Genomic DNA, 14,959 nt, shown 5'->3' with positions numbered 1-14,959 from the left:
AAGCGTGGGTGGCGTCACGGACAATAAATCCCCACAATCAAATCCCCTTTTCACTCACGGGCGAGGAGCGCCGCTCGAGTCCCCGGGATCCGGCCCACCGCTCGAGCCACCACCGAGCAGCAGCAGCGGCCGCAGCGGCAGCCGGACCCGAGCAGTGGGAGAGCGCAGCGTCCCCTCCTCCGCCCGCGACAATAGCATAAGGTGTATTCAGGCTCTCGGTTTATATACTGCAAGAGGAACAAAGCTATTAAATTTCATATATTTAATCCAAAAGAATAGGCAGTGTTTATAAAATATACAAGACAGTAAAACACACATAGACAATCCAATAAAAAAAACGGGAAAAAAATGAAAGAAAATGACTTCACCCGATCACGGCTATGGCTCAGATATAGGGGAGAGGCACCTCAGAAGAATGCAGACGATCCTATACACAGCATGTATTCCTCTAGGCATTGTCCCAGATTATAATGTGGCACTTTTATGTCCCCCCCACAGATCCCTCTCTGGTTACCGCTGACAGGTCCAGACAGGGGACATGGCTTCAGGTTCCAGAGAGTTATGGAATTGCCACTTTCCTCATATCTCCGCCTCTGAGCGTCCCCTGCGGAAGATATTGCCGTCATATTTCCTATCATGATTTTAGCAGATCATAGATAGTAAACATGGCATGGCTGGTATGGTCTAGTTTGCAGATATTAATTTGAGGCTCATACATACGTCCCACAACTAGAACAAAACCTTTAGGAAGGTTAGCAGAGGGGGAAACACAAGGAGTTCAGTATAGGAGAGATTCAGTTTCAGATTGAGGGAGAGAACAGATGGAAGCGAGCGCAGCTCTGGAGGAATACTACTGCATCATCCTCCTGGACTTTGGGGGAGATATGAGGTAGTTTAAAATCACCTACTTTGTCTTACACCAAATTTACACAAAATGTTGCAGCTTTTCACTCTCATCACTTTTGGGAAGTGTGACGCCTGGTGGGTGGAGGACACTATAATGGGGCGGCCCCCACCAATCTACTGTGAAATGCAATAGAGTGACAGCATAAACTGACGTCTCCCGGCTGCAGGCGCAGAGTCCAGATTCTGTCGCCCCCTCCGACACTGTCGTCATCGGAGTGACCAGAGACCTCAGTGCCTCCTCCGCTGTGACCACATCCTGCCTCACACCCCAAACACCTCCGAACAACAAGATCTCTGCGCTGGTGAAGACGGACATTTACTTTCCATAGAACGGCTCACAGGCGTCATCAAGGGTCCAAAGCGAAGAGACCCAAAGCTCCGACATCAGCCGTAAAGGAAGGACCCCCACATATAACAGCAACCCCTGTATAGTGACATGGCTGCATATACTGTGAGGTCCCTGGTTACAGTGGTAACATCATCTCCAGTCCTGGGAGGTCACTATCCTGTCCCTGGTGGTCAGTGGTAACGTCATCTTCAGTCCTGCGAGGTCACTATCCTGTCCCTGGTGGTCAGTGGTAACATCATCTCCAGTTCTGGGTGATTAATATCCTGTCCCTGGTGATCAGTGTTGTAAAATGAATCTAGAAAATAGTCAGTATAGTCCCTGGTAGTAAGTAGTTCAGTTATGATCCAGTCCTCGATGGCCACTGGTATGCTCAGCATAATCGGTGAATTATTAGGTGTCCAGCCCTATATGATTATTAGCATTTTAGCTGTGTTTAACCAAGGGGGAATGTAGCGCCCCTGAGACCCTCAGGGCACTACAGGGAACTGCATCCTCTTGGGCATGCAGGACCTATCCCTGGGACCTGGAGTATTAGTGCCGATACCACCAAAGCACGACCAAAATCCTAGTTATCCACTCCACACTGGGCATAGAGGGTTAACCATATAAGGGGATGGTCGCCATGGAAAGCAAAGAGTCCCTGGGATTAGCCAGCCTACTGGGAGGAGTCAGCAGTCAGTCAGAGAGAAGAGAGAGTGGCACACAGGAGAGGTTTGCGGATGGGCCTGAGCTGGGTCCGTGCAGCGGTGACCCGGGGGCACAGGAGAGAGGTCGCCAGGTCGGGCCCCGGAGATACCGCTGGGACCGGAGCACGCACGGGGCACAGGGCCTTAGATCAGGTGCCAGTTCTACACGGTTTGATAAATACCTGTCCGGTGAGGACACCTTCACAGACTTCACCGAACCAAATAATCCGGGGGCATCAGCAGTAAACTAGGATCAGGGTTCGGACACTTACCTCCCCACAGGGTCTGCACTGCCCGCCATACGGAGAAGGAGACTGTACCCCAAAAAGGACAGTCGGGCCCCAAAAGCTCCACGCTACGGGGACCCAACCAACAGAGAGTGTTGGGGACAGAGCAACCTGGGTCACTACATTGGCACTGATACTCCAAGGGCCTGAGTGAGTAGAGACTGTCAAAGACAACTTGGTGTGGTCTCCAATATTATCCCTCTTCATCTCCCAGGCACGGCCCTACCTGCGGAGGGCCTAACACCATTGCTGCAATCAGCACCAGCTCTGGGAGTTTCCACATTTTGCATCAGAGGTTCTCCATCCTTAACCGCAACCTGAAGGTGGCGTCACATGACATTAACTCTATTTTGCCCTTGTAAATATACCCCCCTTACAAAAAGGGGCCCAGGGCACGGAAACGGGCAATGGCCACCAAAGTGACATCCCTAACGGTATATTCTGCCCGGGACCGAGTAACCCCTTCCCTGGGCGCTACACTGTCACTTACGCTGCTGCTGCTAATGTTTCTGCGGTGAGGACGCGACGTTCTGGTGGTTGGAAGTGTAGAGTGGTGATGCACGCTGTGTGCCTCCCTGCTGCTGCTAATGTTTCTGCGGTGAGGACGCGACGTTCTGGTGGTTGGAAGTGTAGAGTGGTGATGCACGCTGTGTGCCTCCCTGCTGCTGCTGCTGCTGATGTTTCTGCGGTGAGGACGCGACGTTCTGGTGGTTGGAAGTGTAGAGTGGTGATGCACGTTGTGTGCCTCCCTGCTGCTGCTGCTGATGATGTTTCTGCAGTGAGGACGCGACGTTCTGGTGGTTGGAAGTGTAGAGGGGTGATGCACGCTGTGTGCCTCCCTGCTGCTGCTGCTGATGTTTCTGCGGTGAGGACGTGACGTTCTGGTGGTTGGAAGTGTAGAGTGGTGATGCGCGTCGTGTGCTTCCCTGCTGCTGCTAATGTTTCTGCGGTGAGGACGCGATGTTCTGGTGGTTGGAAGTGTAGAGTGGTGATGCGCGTCGTGTGCTTCCCTGCTGCTGCTAATGTTTCTGCGGTGAGGACGCGATGTTCTGGTGGTTGGAAGTGTAGAGTGGTGATGCACGTCGTGTGCCTCCCTGCTGCTGCTGCTAATGTTTCTGCGGTGAGGACGCGATGTTCTGGTGGTTGGAAGTGTAGAGTGGTGATGCACGCTGTGTGCCTCCCTGCTGCTGATGATGTTTCTGCGGTGAGGACACGACATTCTGGTGGTTGGAAGTGTAGAGGGGTGATGCACGCTGTGTGCCTCCCTGCTGCTGCTGCTGATGATGTTTCTGCAGTGAGGACGCGACGTTCTGGTGGTTGGAAGTGTAGATTGGTGATGCACATCGTGTGCCTCCCTGCTGCTGCTGCTAATGTTTCTGCGGTGAGGACGCGATGTTCTGGTGGTTGGAAGTGTAGATTGGTGATGCACATCGTGTGCCTCCCTGCTGCTGCTGCTGATGTTTCTGCGGTGAGGACGCGATGTTCTGGTGGTTGGAAGTGTAGAGTGGTGATGCACGCCGTGTGCCTCCCTGCTGCTGCTGCTGCTAATGTTTCTGCAGTGAGGACGCGACATTCTGGTGGTTGGAAGTGTAGAGTGGTGATGCACGCTGTGTGCCTCCCTGCTGCTGCTGCTAATGTTTCTGCAGTGAGGACGCGACGTTCTGGTGGTTGGAAGTGTAGAGTGGTGATGCACGCTGTGTGCCTCCCTGCTGCTGCTGATGTTTCTGTGGTGAGGACACGACATTCTGGTGGTTGGAAGTGTAGAGTGGTGATGCACGCTGTGTGCCTCCCTTCTGCTGCCGCTGCTAATGTTTCTGCGGTGAGGATGCGACGTTCTGGTGGTTGGAAATGTAGAGTGGTGATGCACGCTGCGTGACTCCCTGCTGCTGCTGCTGATGTTTCTGTGGTGAGGACGCGACATTCTGGTGGGTGGAAGTGTAGAGTGGTGATGCACGTCATGTGCCGCCCTGCTGCTGCTGCTGCTAATGTTTCTGCAGTGGGGACGCGACGTTCTGGTGGTTGGAAGTGTAGAGTGGTGATGCACGCTGTGTGCCTCCCTGCTGCTGCTGCTGCTAATGTTTCTGCGGTGAGGACGCGACGTTCTGGTGGTTGGAAGTGTAGATTGGTGATGCACGTAGTGTGCCTCCCTGCTGCTGCTGCTGTTGCTGCTGCTAATGTTTCTGCGGTGAGGACGCGACGTTCTGGTGGTTGGAAGTGTAGATTGGTGATGCACGTAGTGTGCCTCCCTGCTGCTGCTGCTGATGATGTTTCTGCGGTGAGGATGCGACGTTCTGGTGGTTGGAAGTGTAGAGTGGCGATGCACGCTGTGTGCCTCCCTGCTGCTGCTGCTGCTGATGTTTTTGCGGTGAGGATGCGACGTTCTGGTGGTTGGAAGTGTAGAGTGGTGATGCACGCTGTGTGCCTCCCTGCTGCTGCTGCTGCTGCTGCTGATGTTTCTGCGGTGAGGATGCGACATTCTGGTGGTTGGAAGTGTAGAGTGGCGATGCACGTCGTGTGCCTCCCTGCTGCTGCTGCTGCTGCTGATGATGGTGGTGGTGATATTCTATACCCCGGATTGCTCGATTTATTTCCCAGCAGTTCTAGTTTTACACATACTGTAACTCGCGCTCCTTTAGACTGTCACTAACCTCACTCCTCCCTGTTCTCCTTTCCTAACTTCTCCCCGGAATCAGGCGTCTTCTATTCAATATTATAATAGGAGAAACTGAAGTGTAAGCACCAAAGACGTCGTAGAAAAAAATCCTTTGTATTAAGGTTAAGAAAAATTCACAAAAAATACAAAACACTAAAAGCATAAAAACATGGTGCGCCTAATAGTGTGGAGCAGAAGGAGCCACTCACATTCAGTGTCCACAGCACTGCTGACATCCATAAGAGAAAACAATGATCTTCACATCTCAGAGAGCTGCTGTGAGCGGCCAGTGCACAATGTTTGCACCTGCTCTTATGGGCTATTTAAACCCTCTTTGTGGTGCAGTTGAGACACAATTGTCCCCCTTGAAAAGCTGCCAGTTGCAGGCAGTGAAATGTGCGTTGGGGCACATCTGCCGCCTGTTGACACGGGTCTACACTCCTCCGGCTCCTAAGCTATGCTATTACATAGGCTCACAGCAGTTCTTTGAGATGTGAGGATCATTGTTTTCTCTTATGGATGTTGGCTTCTTTGGAGGTGGCCCCTTCCTCTCTTGGGCCCCTGTGTGGCAGGACAGGTTGTACAATGGTATGTCCGCCTCTACTCCTGTCATCATTTCCCACACCCTTCCGCACCCAGTAGCACCTTGCGTGTAGTGACCGGTACATGCAGCGTTACTGGAATCGCCCTATTTGTTATACAGGTCTCCGCACCGTACATGACATGCCCTTGTTACCTTTGGAGTTCACTTACTGTGTTTCCCCGAAGATTAGCCCTAGCATGATTTTACAGGATTTTTTGAGTATACTTGAAATATAAGTCCAAAGGTCTCCTAATTGCTGGAGTCTAAAGGAGCTGAAGAGGAGGCTGGTACACAGGACTGGCATTAGAGGGACGGGAGAACAAATTGGGAAACTTCAAAGGGCTCCCATTCTCCTAGGGGCCCAGGATTTATATCCTGATAATAACACTGCAAGAGGACTGTGCTGGTGGGATATTGTGGGTTGTGTATAATTTTGTGTAGGTTTGTATTTTAGGCATAATGCTCTGTCCATTCTATGTATTATTTGTCCTGTCTGCAGGGTTAATACCCCCCTGCAGTGTTTCTGTCCCTAGGTGTGGGGGAAGGGGGCCTGGAATACAACCAAACTCTCTGTTTACCTGAGATTATTCATTCTGGGAATGACAAGAGAGAAACAGTAAGATTGATCCTCTGGGGAAGAAGCTGCGGCTACAGGCAGCACCCCAGAGAGCCATTGAGAAACCCTGATTTTCCTGGAAACGGACTGCTTTAGGAGTGTGACTGATCCCCGGGACATTTATCCCATTGCTGGACTATTTTTATCCTCTGTGTGGTGGATTATTTATTTGATGGTCATTCTGGATTGCTTGGATTAAATGTTCTTTGGATTTTTCACTTATCTCTCGCTCTGTTGATTGTGTGATATCAGAGAAGGACCCAGTCACAAGGACCTGTGTGACATCACATCATGTGACCAAATGTCAGTGCAGGAATGGAAAGCTGAAGAGGAGACAGGTGTGTGTGTGTGTGTGTGTGTGTATGCAGTGTGTGTGTGTGTATGCAGTGTGTGTGTGTGTGTGTGTGTGTGTGTGTGCAGTGTGTGTGTGCAGTGTGTGTGTGTGTGTGCAGTGTGTGTGTGTGTGTGTGTGTATGCAGTGTGTGTGTGTGTGTGTGTGCAGTGTGTGTGTGTGTGTGTGTGTGCAGTGTGTGTGTGTGTGTGTATATCTGTGTATGCAGTGTGTGTGTGTGTGTAGTGTGTGTATGTATGTGTATACAGTGTGTGTGTGTGTGCAGTGTGTGTGTGCAGTGTGTATGTATGTGTGTGTATGTGTGTGTGTGTGTGTGTGTGTGTGTGCAGTGTGTATGTGTGTGTATGCAGTGTGTGTGTGTGCAGTGTGTGTGTGTATGTGTGCAGTGTGTGTGCGTGTATGTGTGCAGTGTGTGTGTGTGTATGTGTATGCAGTGTGTGTGTGTGTGTGTGCAGTGTGTGTGTGTGTGCAGTGTGTGTATATGTGCAGTGTCTGTGTGTATGCAGTGTATGTTTGTATGTGTTTGAACTGTATGTGTGTGTGTGCGCAGTGTGTGTGTGTGTGTATGCAGTGTGTGTGCAGAGTGTGTGTGTATGTGTGTGTATGCAGTGTGTGTGCAGTGTCTGTGTGCAGTGGGTGTGTGTGTATGTAGTGTGTGTGTGTGTGTCTGTATGTGTGTGTGTGCAGTGTGTGTAGTGTGTATGTGTGTGCAGTGTGTGTATGTGTGTATGCAGTGTGTGCAGTGTGCGCACGCAGTGTGTGTGCAGTGTGTGTGTGCAGTGTGTATGTGTGCAGAGTGTGTGTGTATGTGTGTATGCAGTGTGTGTGCAGTGTGTGTGTGCAGAGTGTGTGTGTATGTGTATGTCTGTGTTTGTGCGCAGTGTGTGTATGTATGTGTGTGTATGCAGTGTGTGTGCAGTGTCTGTGTGTGCAGTATGTGTGCAGTGGGTGTGTGTATGTATGCAGTGTGTGTGCAGTGTGTATGCGTGTGTGTGCAGTGTGTGCAGTGTGTGTAGTGTGTGTGCAGTGTGTGTGTGTGTGCAGTGTGCGCGTGCAGTGTGTGTGTCTGTGTGTTCAGTGTGTGTGCAGTGTGTGTGTGTGCAGTGTGTGTATGTGTGCAGTGTGTATATGCAGTGTGTGTGCAGTGTGTGTGCAGTGTGTGTGCAGTGTGTATGTGTGGTGTGTGTATGTGTGCAGTGTGTGTATGTGCAGTGTGTGTGTGTGTGTGCAGTGTGTATGTGCAGTGTGTGTGTATGTGCAGTATGTGTATATATGTGTGTGTGTGTGTATGTGTGGTGTGTGTGTGTGTATGTGTGCTGTGTGTTTGTGTGTGTGTGTATGTGTGCTGTGTGTTTGTGTGCAGTGTGTGTGCCCACCTAGGGGCCTGGAGAACCCGGGGCGGGAAAAGAGTCAGTTGAGTTGAGTTCAGTTCAGAGAGTCGAAGTCTGAAGTTCAGGAGGAGAGGAGTGGCGTAGTGAGGAGGTGAAGCTCAAGTTCAGAAAGGAAAGGCGTCGGGGTTGAAGCCCCGGCGTGCTGGCTAGGTGGCAGACGATGGTCCGTGTCTAACAGGAGACGGGAAGACGGCTGCCGGAGATCCGAGGTGGACCAGGGCAGGGTTGGAGCCCGCCGGTACCGACACCGGAGAACCGACCTGGAAACTGTGCACTGTGGGGGTACTTGAACCCTGAAGCCAGGACCGGAACCAACGGCCTAGCTAATTAACCAATTGAGGGCAGGATTATAGGTCCTGTCCCAACCAAAGTCCCAAAAGCAGACAATAGCCCACCACGGGGGATAGGGCATCCGCCAGGGCCCGGTAGATCCCACGGGCCAGCGGGCACGGCTCCCAACCAAAGGCCCGGGAGCGGACTCCCGTGTTTCACACCGGGAAGTCCACCACACAAAACATAGAGTGCAGAGGAAAGTGACACAGACCATCAGCCCGGGTGTGAGACCAGATACACCCGACCACGGCGGCCGGCCACCAGGGACCTTAGTTTACTTAGGCCGGCCCCTGCAATCACCATCCTCGGCATAAGAGACACTGGGCCCCGGGGTTTCCACGGAGGGGTTAACATCCAGCTGCCATCCCATCGCCCCCGGGAGCCCCACAACAGCAGCGGTGGTGCCACACTTCACCACACACCGTGGGTGGCGTCACAGACAGTTTACGGCAAGTCCCGTACAAATACGTCCCCTTTTATTTGAAGTGTCCACCCGACCCCCGGGTCCGGTAGAATCCCTCAAGCCACACTGCGGATCCGGATCCGAGCAGCCCGGCTGCTGGCACGGGGGCGGCACATATGTACCGCCCCGCGGGCTCGGCTGCGACCGCCGAGCCGCTTGGATCCATGCTCGTACTGCGGGTGGTGGCTCGAGCCTCTCACGGACCCGGGGTCACGTCGCTCTGCAAGGGAGTTGGCGCTACATGCGGGGATTTGGATGTTTGGTTTGGGATGATAGTTCGTGACGCCACCCACGGGTTGTGGTGATTGTAGACACCACCGCTGCGGTGAAGGTATGGGGGTTCCCGGGAGCGATGTAATGGCGCAGCTAGGTGTTGACCCCTCCGTGGGTAGGGGGGTGTTGGTCCCAGGGCCCGATAGGCGAGGGCCGGGGTGCAGGGTGGAGTGTTGCGGTGCAGTGCGGTGCGGTGCCTGATGGCACTGGTGTACTCACTCTGACACAAGACACTGGAGTCTCTGGTAAACCAAACGGAGTGATGAACAGGGCCCGCAGCCGTCTGCAGCTTCTCCCGGTATAGGTAGGTGGTTTCCGCCTTTCTCCTGCACCTCTGTGTGTAAATGTTTGACTCCTATGCCTAGTCACCGGTAGTCCGCTCCCCGACTGGTATATGCCATAGGAGCCCGTTTGCCCGCAGACACTGGCCCTTTGGGTCTCTATGCCTTGGCGGTGGCTCTGCCCTGTATGGTTGGGCTGTTGTCTTCTAAAGGGACTTGTGTGGGATAGGTCCTAAAGTCCAGTCCGCAATCAGTTGATTCGACTCGGCCCTGTCGGTTCAGGGCTTTGTACTGGGTCTGAGTACCCCGCCTGGTGCTCCGGTATCCAGTTGGCTCCCCGGTTCGGTTCCGGCGGGCCACTACCCTGTCCCGGCCCCTTACGGTTCCACCGGTTGTTTTCTCGGTCTCCTGCAGGCGGCCACCACTGTCTGCCTCCTTGCCAATGGTGACTGGGCCCTGACCCAGCCACCTGGTAGTCTCTTGGCAGCCTGGACACAGGACTGCCCATGAACTTGTCTGCTCTACCTCGGTCCTTGAACTTCACTCCTCTAGAACCTGAGCTAGACTCCAGTGTTTTCCCGCCTCCAAGCCAGTGAACTCCTCGGTGGGCGGAGCCAACCGCCTGGCCCAACCCCCTGGTGTAGAATTCAAACCTGGAGGGTGGTGACAAGGGTTTTTGTTTGACTGGTGTTACCTAATCGGGAGGGGGTGTGGTGTTGTGTGTGACTACCTGGGACGACCTGACTAGTCCAGGGCGTCACACATACAGAGGCTCCTCCTGCTCTGGTGCTCCTCTCTCTAGCTGAACTTGCATGTACGCGACACCCCCCGGCCGACGACGCTTTACAGCCAGAGAAAGGAGCTTTGGAGGCAGGCAGGCAGGTGGCAGCCATTGATGGTTGTCCTGATCACAGGCGGCTCAGCACGACATCGGCACCCGGCAGAGATGGGCGCACTGCACACAGTGACAAAACAGGAGCACAGCTCTATGGTATATGTGAGTGTAGCACCCCTGAACCCATCAAGGTACTACAAGGTTCTGCATTCCCACCAGGATGCAGGGCCTACCCCCTTAGGGTCCCAGAACCCCAGTGCCAGTAACACCAAAAACCCAGGTAATCCCAGTTTTCCCCAACAAATATCCCATAGAATGGTACCCAGCTAGGGTGGGACCAATGGATGGCCGCCTAGAGGTGGAGCCACTCCAATCCACTAGTTGACCAAGTGGGAGCGGCGGACTGTGAAGAGTAGTCAGAAGTCAGTCTAAAGGCCACTTTACACACAACGACATAGCTAACGAGATGTCGTTGGGGTTATGGAATTCGTGACGCACATCCGGCCTCGTTAGTGACGTCGTTGCATGTGAAACGTACGAGCGACTGTTAACGATCAAAAATACTCACCTTATCGTTTATCGTTGACACGTCGTTCTAATCCCAAATATCGTTGCTGTTGCAGGACGCAGGTTGTTTGTCGTTCCTGAGGCAGCACACATCGCTACGTGTGACACCGCAAGAACGATGAAAAACACTGTACCTGCGTCCTCCGGCAACGAGGTGGGCGTCACTTTCTTTCGGCTGCTTTCTGCCCCTCCGCTTCTATTGGACGGCTGCCGTGTGACGCCGCATGAACCGCTCCCTTATAAAGGAGGCAGTTTGCCGGCCACAGCGACGTCGCTAGGCAGGTAAGTACGTGTGACGGGGACTAACGATATTGTGCGCCACGGGCAGCGATATGCCCGTGACGCACAAACGACGGGGGCGGGTGCAATCGGCAGTGATATCGCTAGCGATGTCGCTGCCTGTAAAGCCCCCTTTAGTCTGGTGAAGGTGGAGGCGGTTACTGAGCAACGTCCTGTCTTGAGTTAACGGTGACCTGGTACCCAGGAGAGGTAGTTGCCGGTGAAGTATGATGGAGTACTCCCGGAACTACGCACCGACGGGGTACAGGACCCTAGTACAGGAAAGAGCTTCAAGCCGACCAGTTAACACCTGCACAGCAAAGGGGACCCTAAAGAATCCGAAGACTCAGTAGCAAAGGGAGAACCGGGGACAGCACCAGAGACTCCAACCCCACAGGGTTCACACTACTGTCAGGCGGACAGAAGTGGACAAACCTCAGCCTTGGGACCCCCAGTTATTCTATACCACGGGGACCCACTTACCAGAGACAGGTGCAGCGGAAGAAGGTACCAGAGATCCAGACTGGGACGAGTAAACCAGTTGCACTGAATACCTGTATGGACTCCCTTCTTCCGACTTTCATTGCACCATACACCCGCTGGGGCAATACCCTACTTGCGGAGGGACTACCATACTAGCCGCCAATACCACCAACCTCAGTAGAGACATTCTGCAGCGGCGGCTCCCTACACTTGGCCGCAACACCGCAAGTGGCGTCACGAATAAACTTTATTCACCAATCCCCTTTAAATATCCCCATTACAAAAAGGGCCCAGGGCACGGAACTGGGTAACGGCCACCACCGTGACATCCCCAATAGAGACACTGCCCGGAACTGAGTACCCCATACCCCTGGGTGCTACATGAGTGCCATATAACTAATAAATAAAAATATATATATATATATATATATATATATGTGTATATATATATTTCTGCTAATGACCTAAGGGTGGCTTTACATGCTGCGATATCCGGCCCGATATCGCTAGCATGCGACCCACCCCCATCGTTTGTGCGCGACGGGCATATTGCTGTCCGTCGCGCACAAAATCGTGCACACCCATCACACACACTTACCTGTCCTTCGACGTCGCTGTGACCGGCGAACCGCCTCCTTTCTAAGGGTGCAGTCCGTTTGGCGTCACAGTGACGTCACTAAGCGACCGCCCAATGTAATCGGAGGGGCGGAGATGAGTGGGACGTAACATCCCGCCCACCTCCTTCCTTCCGCATTGTGGCCGGAGGCAGGTAAGGAGATGATCCTCGTTCCTGCGGCGTCACACGTAGCGATGCGTGCTGCCGCAGGGACGAGGATCAACTTCGCCCCAGCGACAGCAGCGATAACTGGCAGTGGACCCCCATGTCAACGAGGAGCGATTTTGGACGTTTTTGCAACGATCCAAAATCGCTCCTAGGAGTCACACACAACGAGATCGCTACAGCGGCCGGATGTGGGTCACAAAATCCGTGACCCCAACGAGATCGCTGCAGCGAAATCGTAGCGTGTAAAGCCCGCTTTAGACTGACATCCTCAACAATTCGAACCTCCCACTCCCGTCTTCAAGATTTCTCACGAGCTGCGCCTATGCTCTGGAACTCACTACCAAGAGAAGTCCGATTAATTCCCAACATCCACACCTTTAAGCGGGCCCTAAAAACGCATTTCTTTAGACCGGCCTATCACCTCACTACCCTGATCTAATCCAGTCCCTTTCTGCCCTTCATAACATTTCCTTCCAGTTCTCGTCCCCTGGATCTTCTGGTTCCTTCCTCTCCATGTATTTTTTACACTCTGTACCTGTATAAATTCTGGCTGGTGAAGGGTCCATGCAGCTGGGTGTGAATCCCCTCTTAAATCGATGGCTGGACCATCTATGACAAGCTTCCCCACATCCACCTTTGAGCCCCCCTATTCCCTCATAGACTGTTACCTGGTATCTGAATTTTGTATTGTCTCATGTTGTCTGTACATGTCCCCTCTGAATTGTACAGCGCTGCGGAATATGTTGGCGCCATAGAAATATAAACATTCTTATTATAATCTACTCACCGCTGGCCCCGGTGATGAGGCACACGTGGAGCAGGACGGCTTTCATCATCTATCAGTGCTGATCTGACTCGTTGTGGTGTCTGCTGCACACAAGAGGAAGAGTCCGGCACTTCCGGTGGACGTGGTTTTTGTGATTTTCTTCAGAATCTTTTTTGCTTTCTTAGAAGTTCAGGTGTGAAATGTTCACAGCTCTTAAAATCACTCATGTGAAGGACCGTACTCTCATACCTGGGGGTCCGGAAACTCTGCAGTGAGTGGGGTCCATGACGGCTCCTGAGGGTACATCCAAACACGACAGCACTGGGCTCTGCACCAAAGCCGCACAGAAAGTCTGCTGGTGTCCACCATAAATGGAGACATTTGTGGAGAAGACGAGCTGTAGATATCGGCATCCAGCAGAGTCGCTCAGTGATGGCTGCAGATTTTCTGCACGGCGTGTGGAGGAGAGATCAAAAAATCCTATCCAGAACTCAATATGCAAACTGCAGGGAAAATCTGCAGGTCCGTAACACCCCCCAATGTAACCGATATCCCAATGTAACCCACACCACAACGTAACCCACAACCCAACATAACCCAAACTTCAACATCACCCACACCACAACGTAACTCACAACCCAACGTAACCCACACCTCAACATCACCCACACCACAACGTAATCCACAATCCAACATAACCCACAACCCAACATAACCAACATCCCAACATAACCCAAACCCCAACATCACAAAAAAACCCAACATATTCCACACCTAAATGTAACCCACACCTCAACATGTTCCACACCCCTACATAACCCACACCCCAATATAACGCACACCCCAATGTAACTCATACCCCAACATGACCAAAACCCCAACATAACCTATACCCCAACGTAACCCACAACCTAACCTAAGCCACATCCCAACATGGCCCACACCACAAATGACCCACACCCCAACCTAACCTAACATAACCCACACTTCAACCTAACCCAAACCCCAATATAACCCAAATCCCATTACCCACACTCCATTACCCATATCCCAACATAACCCACACTCCAACATAACCCACACTCCAACATAACCCACACTCCAACATAACCCACACTCCAACATAACCCACATTCCATTACCCCCACTCCAACATAACCCACACTCCAACATAACCCACACCCCAACATAACCCACACTCACACATAACCCACACTCCCACATAACCCACACTCCAACATAACCCACACTCCAACATAACCCACATTCCATTACCCACACTCCAACATAACCCACACTCCAACATAACCCACATTCCATTACCCACACTCCAACATAACCCACACTCCAACATAACCCACATTCCATTACCCACACTCCAACATAACCCACACTCCAACATAACCCACATTCCATTACCCACACTCCAACATAACCCACACTCCAACATAACCCACATTCCATTACCCACACTCCAACATAATCCACACTCCAACATAACCTACACTCCATTACCCACACTCCAACATAACCCACACTCCATTACCCCCACTCCAACATAACTCATATCCCAACATAACCCACACTCCAACATAACCCACACTCCAACATAACCCACATTCCATTACCCACACTCCAACATAACCCACACTCCATTACCCCCACTCCAACATAACCCACACTCCATTACCCCCACTCCAACATAACCCACACTCCAACATAACCCACACTCCAACATAACCCACATTCCATTACCCACACTCCAACATAACCCACACTCCAACATAACCCACACTCCATTACCCCCACTCCAACATAACTCATATCCCAACATAACCCACACTCCAACATAACCCACATTCCATTACCCACACTCCAACATAACCCACACTCCAACATAACCCACATTCCATTACCCACACTCCAACATAACCCACACTCCAACATAACCCACATTCCATTACCCACACTCCAACATAACCCACACTCCAACATAACCCACATTCCATTACCCACACTCCAACATAATCCACACTCCAACATAACCTACACTCCATTACCCACACTCCAAC

At 52.2% G+C, this 14,959-nt stretch overlaps 1 protein-coding gene across 1 annotated transcript in view; it reads right to left on the bottom strand.

Moving 5' to 3' along the window:
* Positions 1-12,993, bottom strand: part of LOC142280597 (uncharacterized) — a 56,558-nt gene extending 43,565 nt beyond the window's left edge. Inside the window, exon 1 of the mRNA XM_075332757.1 lies at positions 12,909-12,993. Coding sequence (XP_075188872.1) covers positions 12,909-12,957 — 49 coding nt within the window. The 5' untranslated portion in view covers positions 12,958-12,993. The remainder of the gene's footprint in view (positions 1-12,908) is intronic.
* Positions 12,994-14,959: the final 1,966 nt, after the last annotated feature.

Source organism: Anomaloglossus baeobatrachus, chromosome 2 (assembly GCF_048569485.1).
Source record: "Anomaloglossus baeobatrachus isolate aAnoBae1 chromosome 2, aAnoBae1.hap1, whole genome shotgun sequence".
Classification (NCBI taxonomy): domain Eukaryota; kingdom Metazoa; phylum Chordata; class Amphibia; order Anura; family Aromobatidae; genus Anomaloglossus; species Anomaloglossus baeobatrachus.
This window is presented reverse-complemented; position numbering and strand designations above follow the sequence as displayed.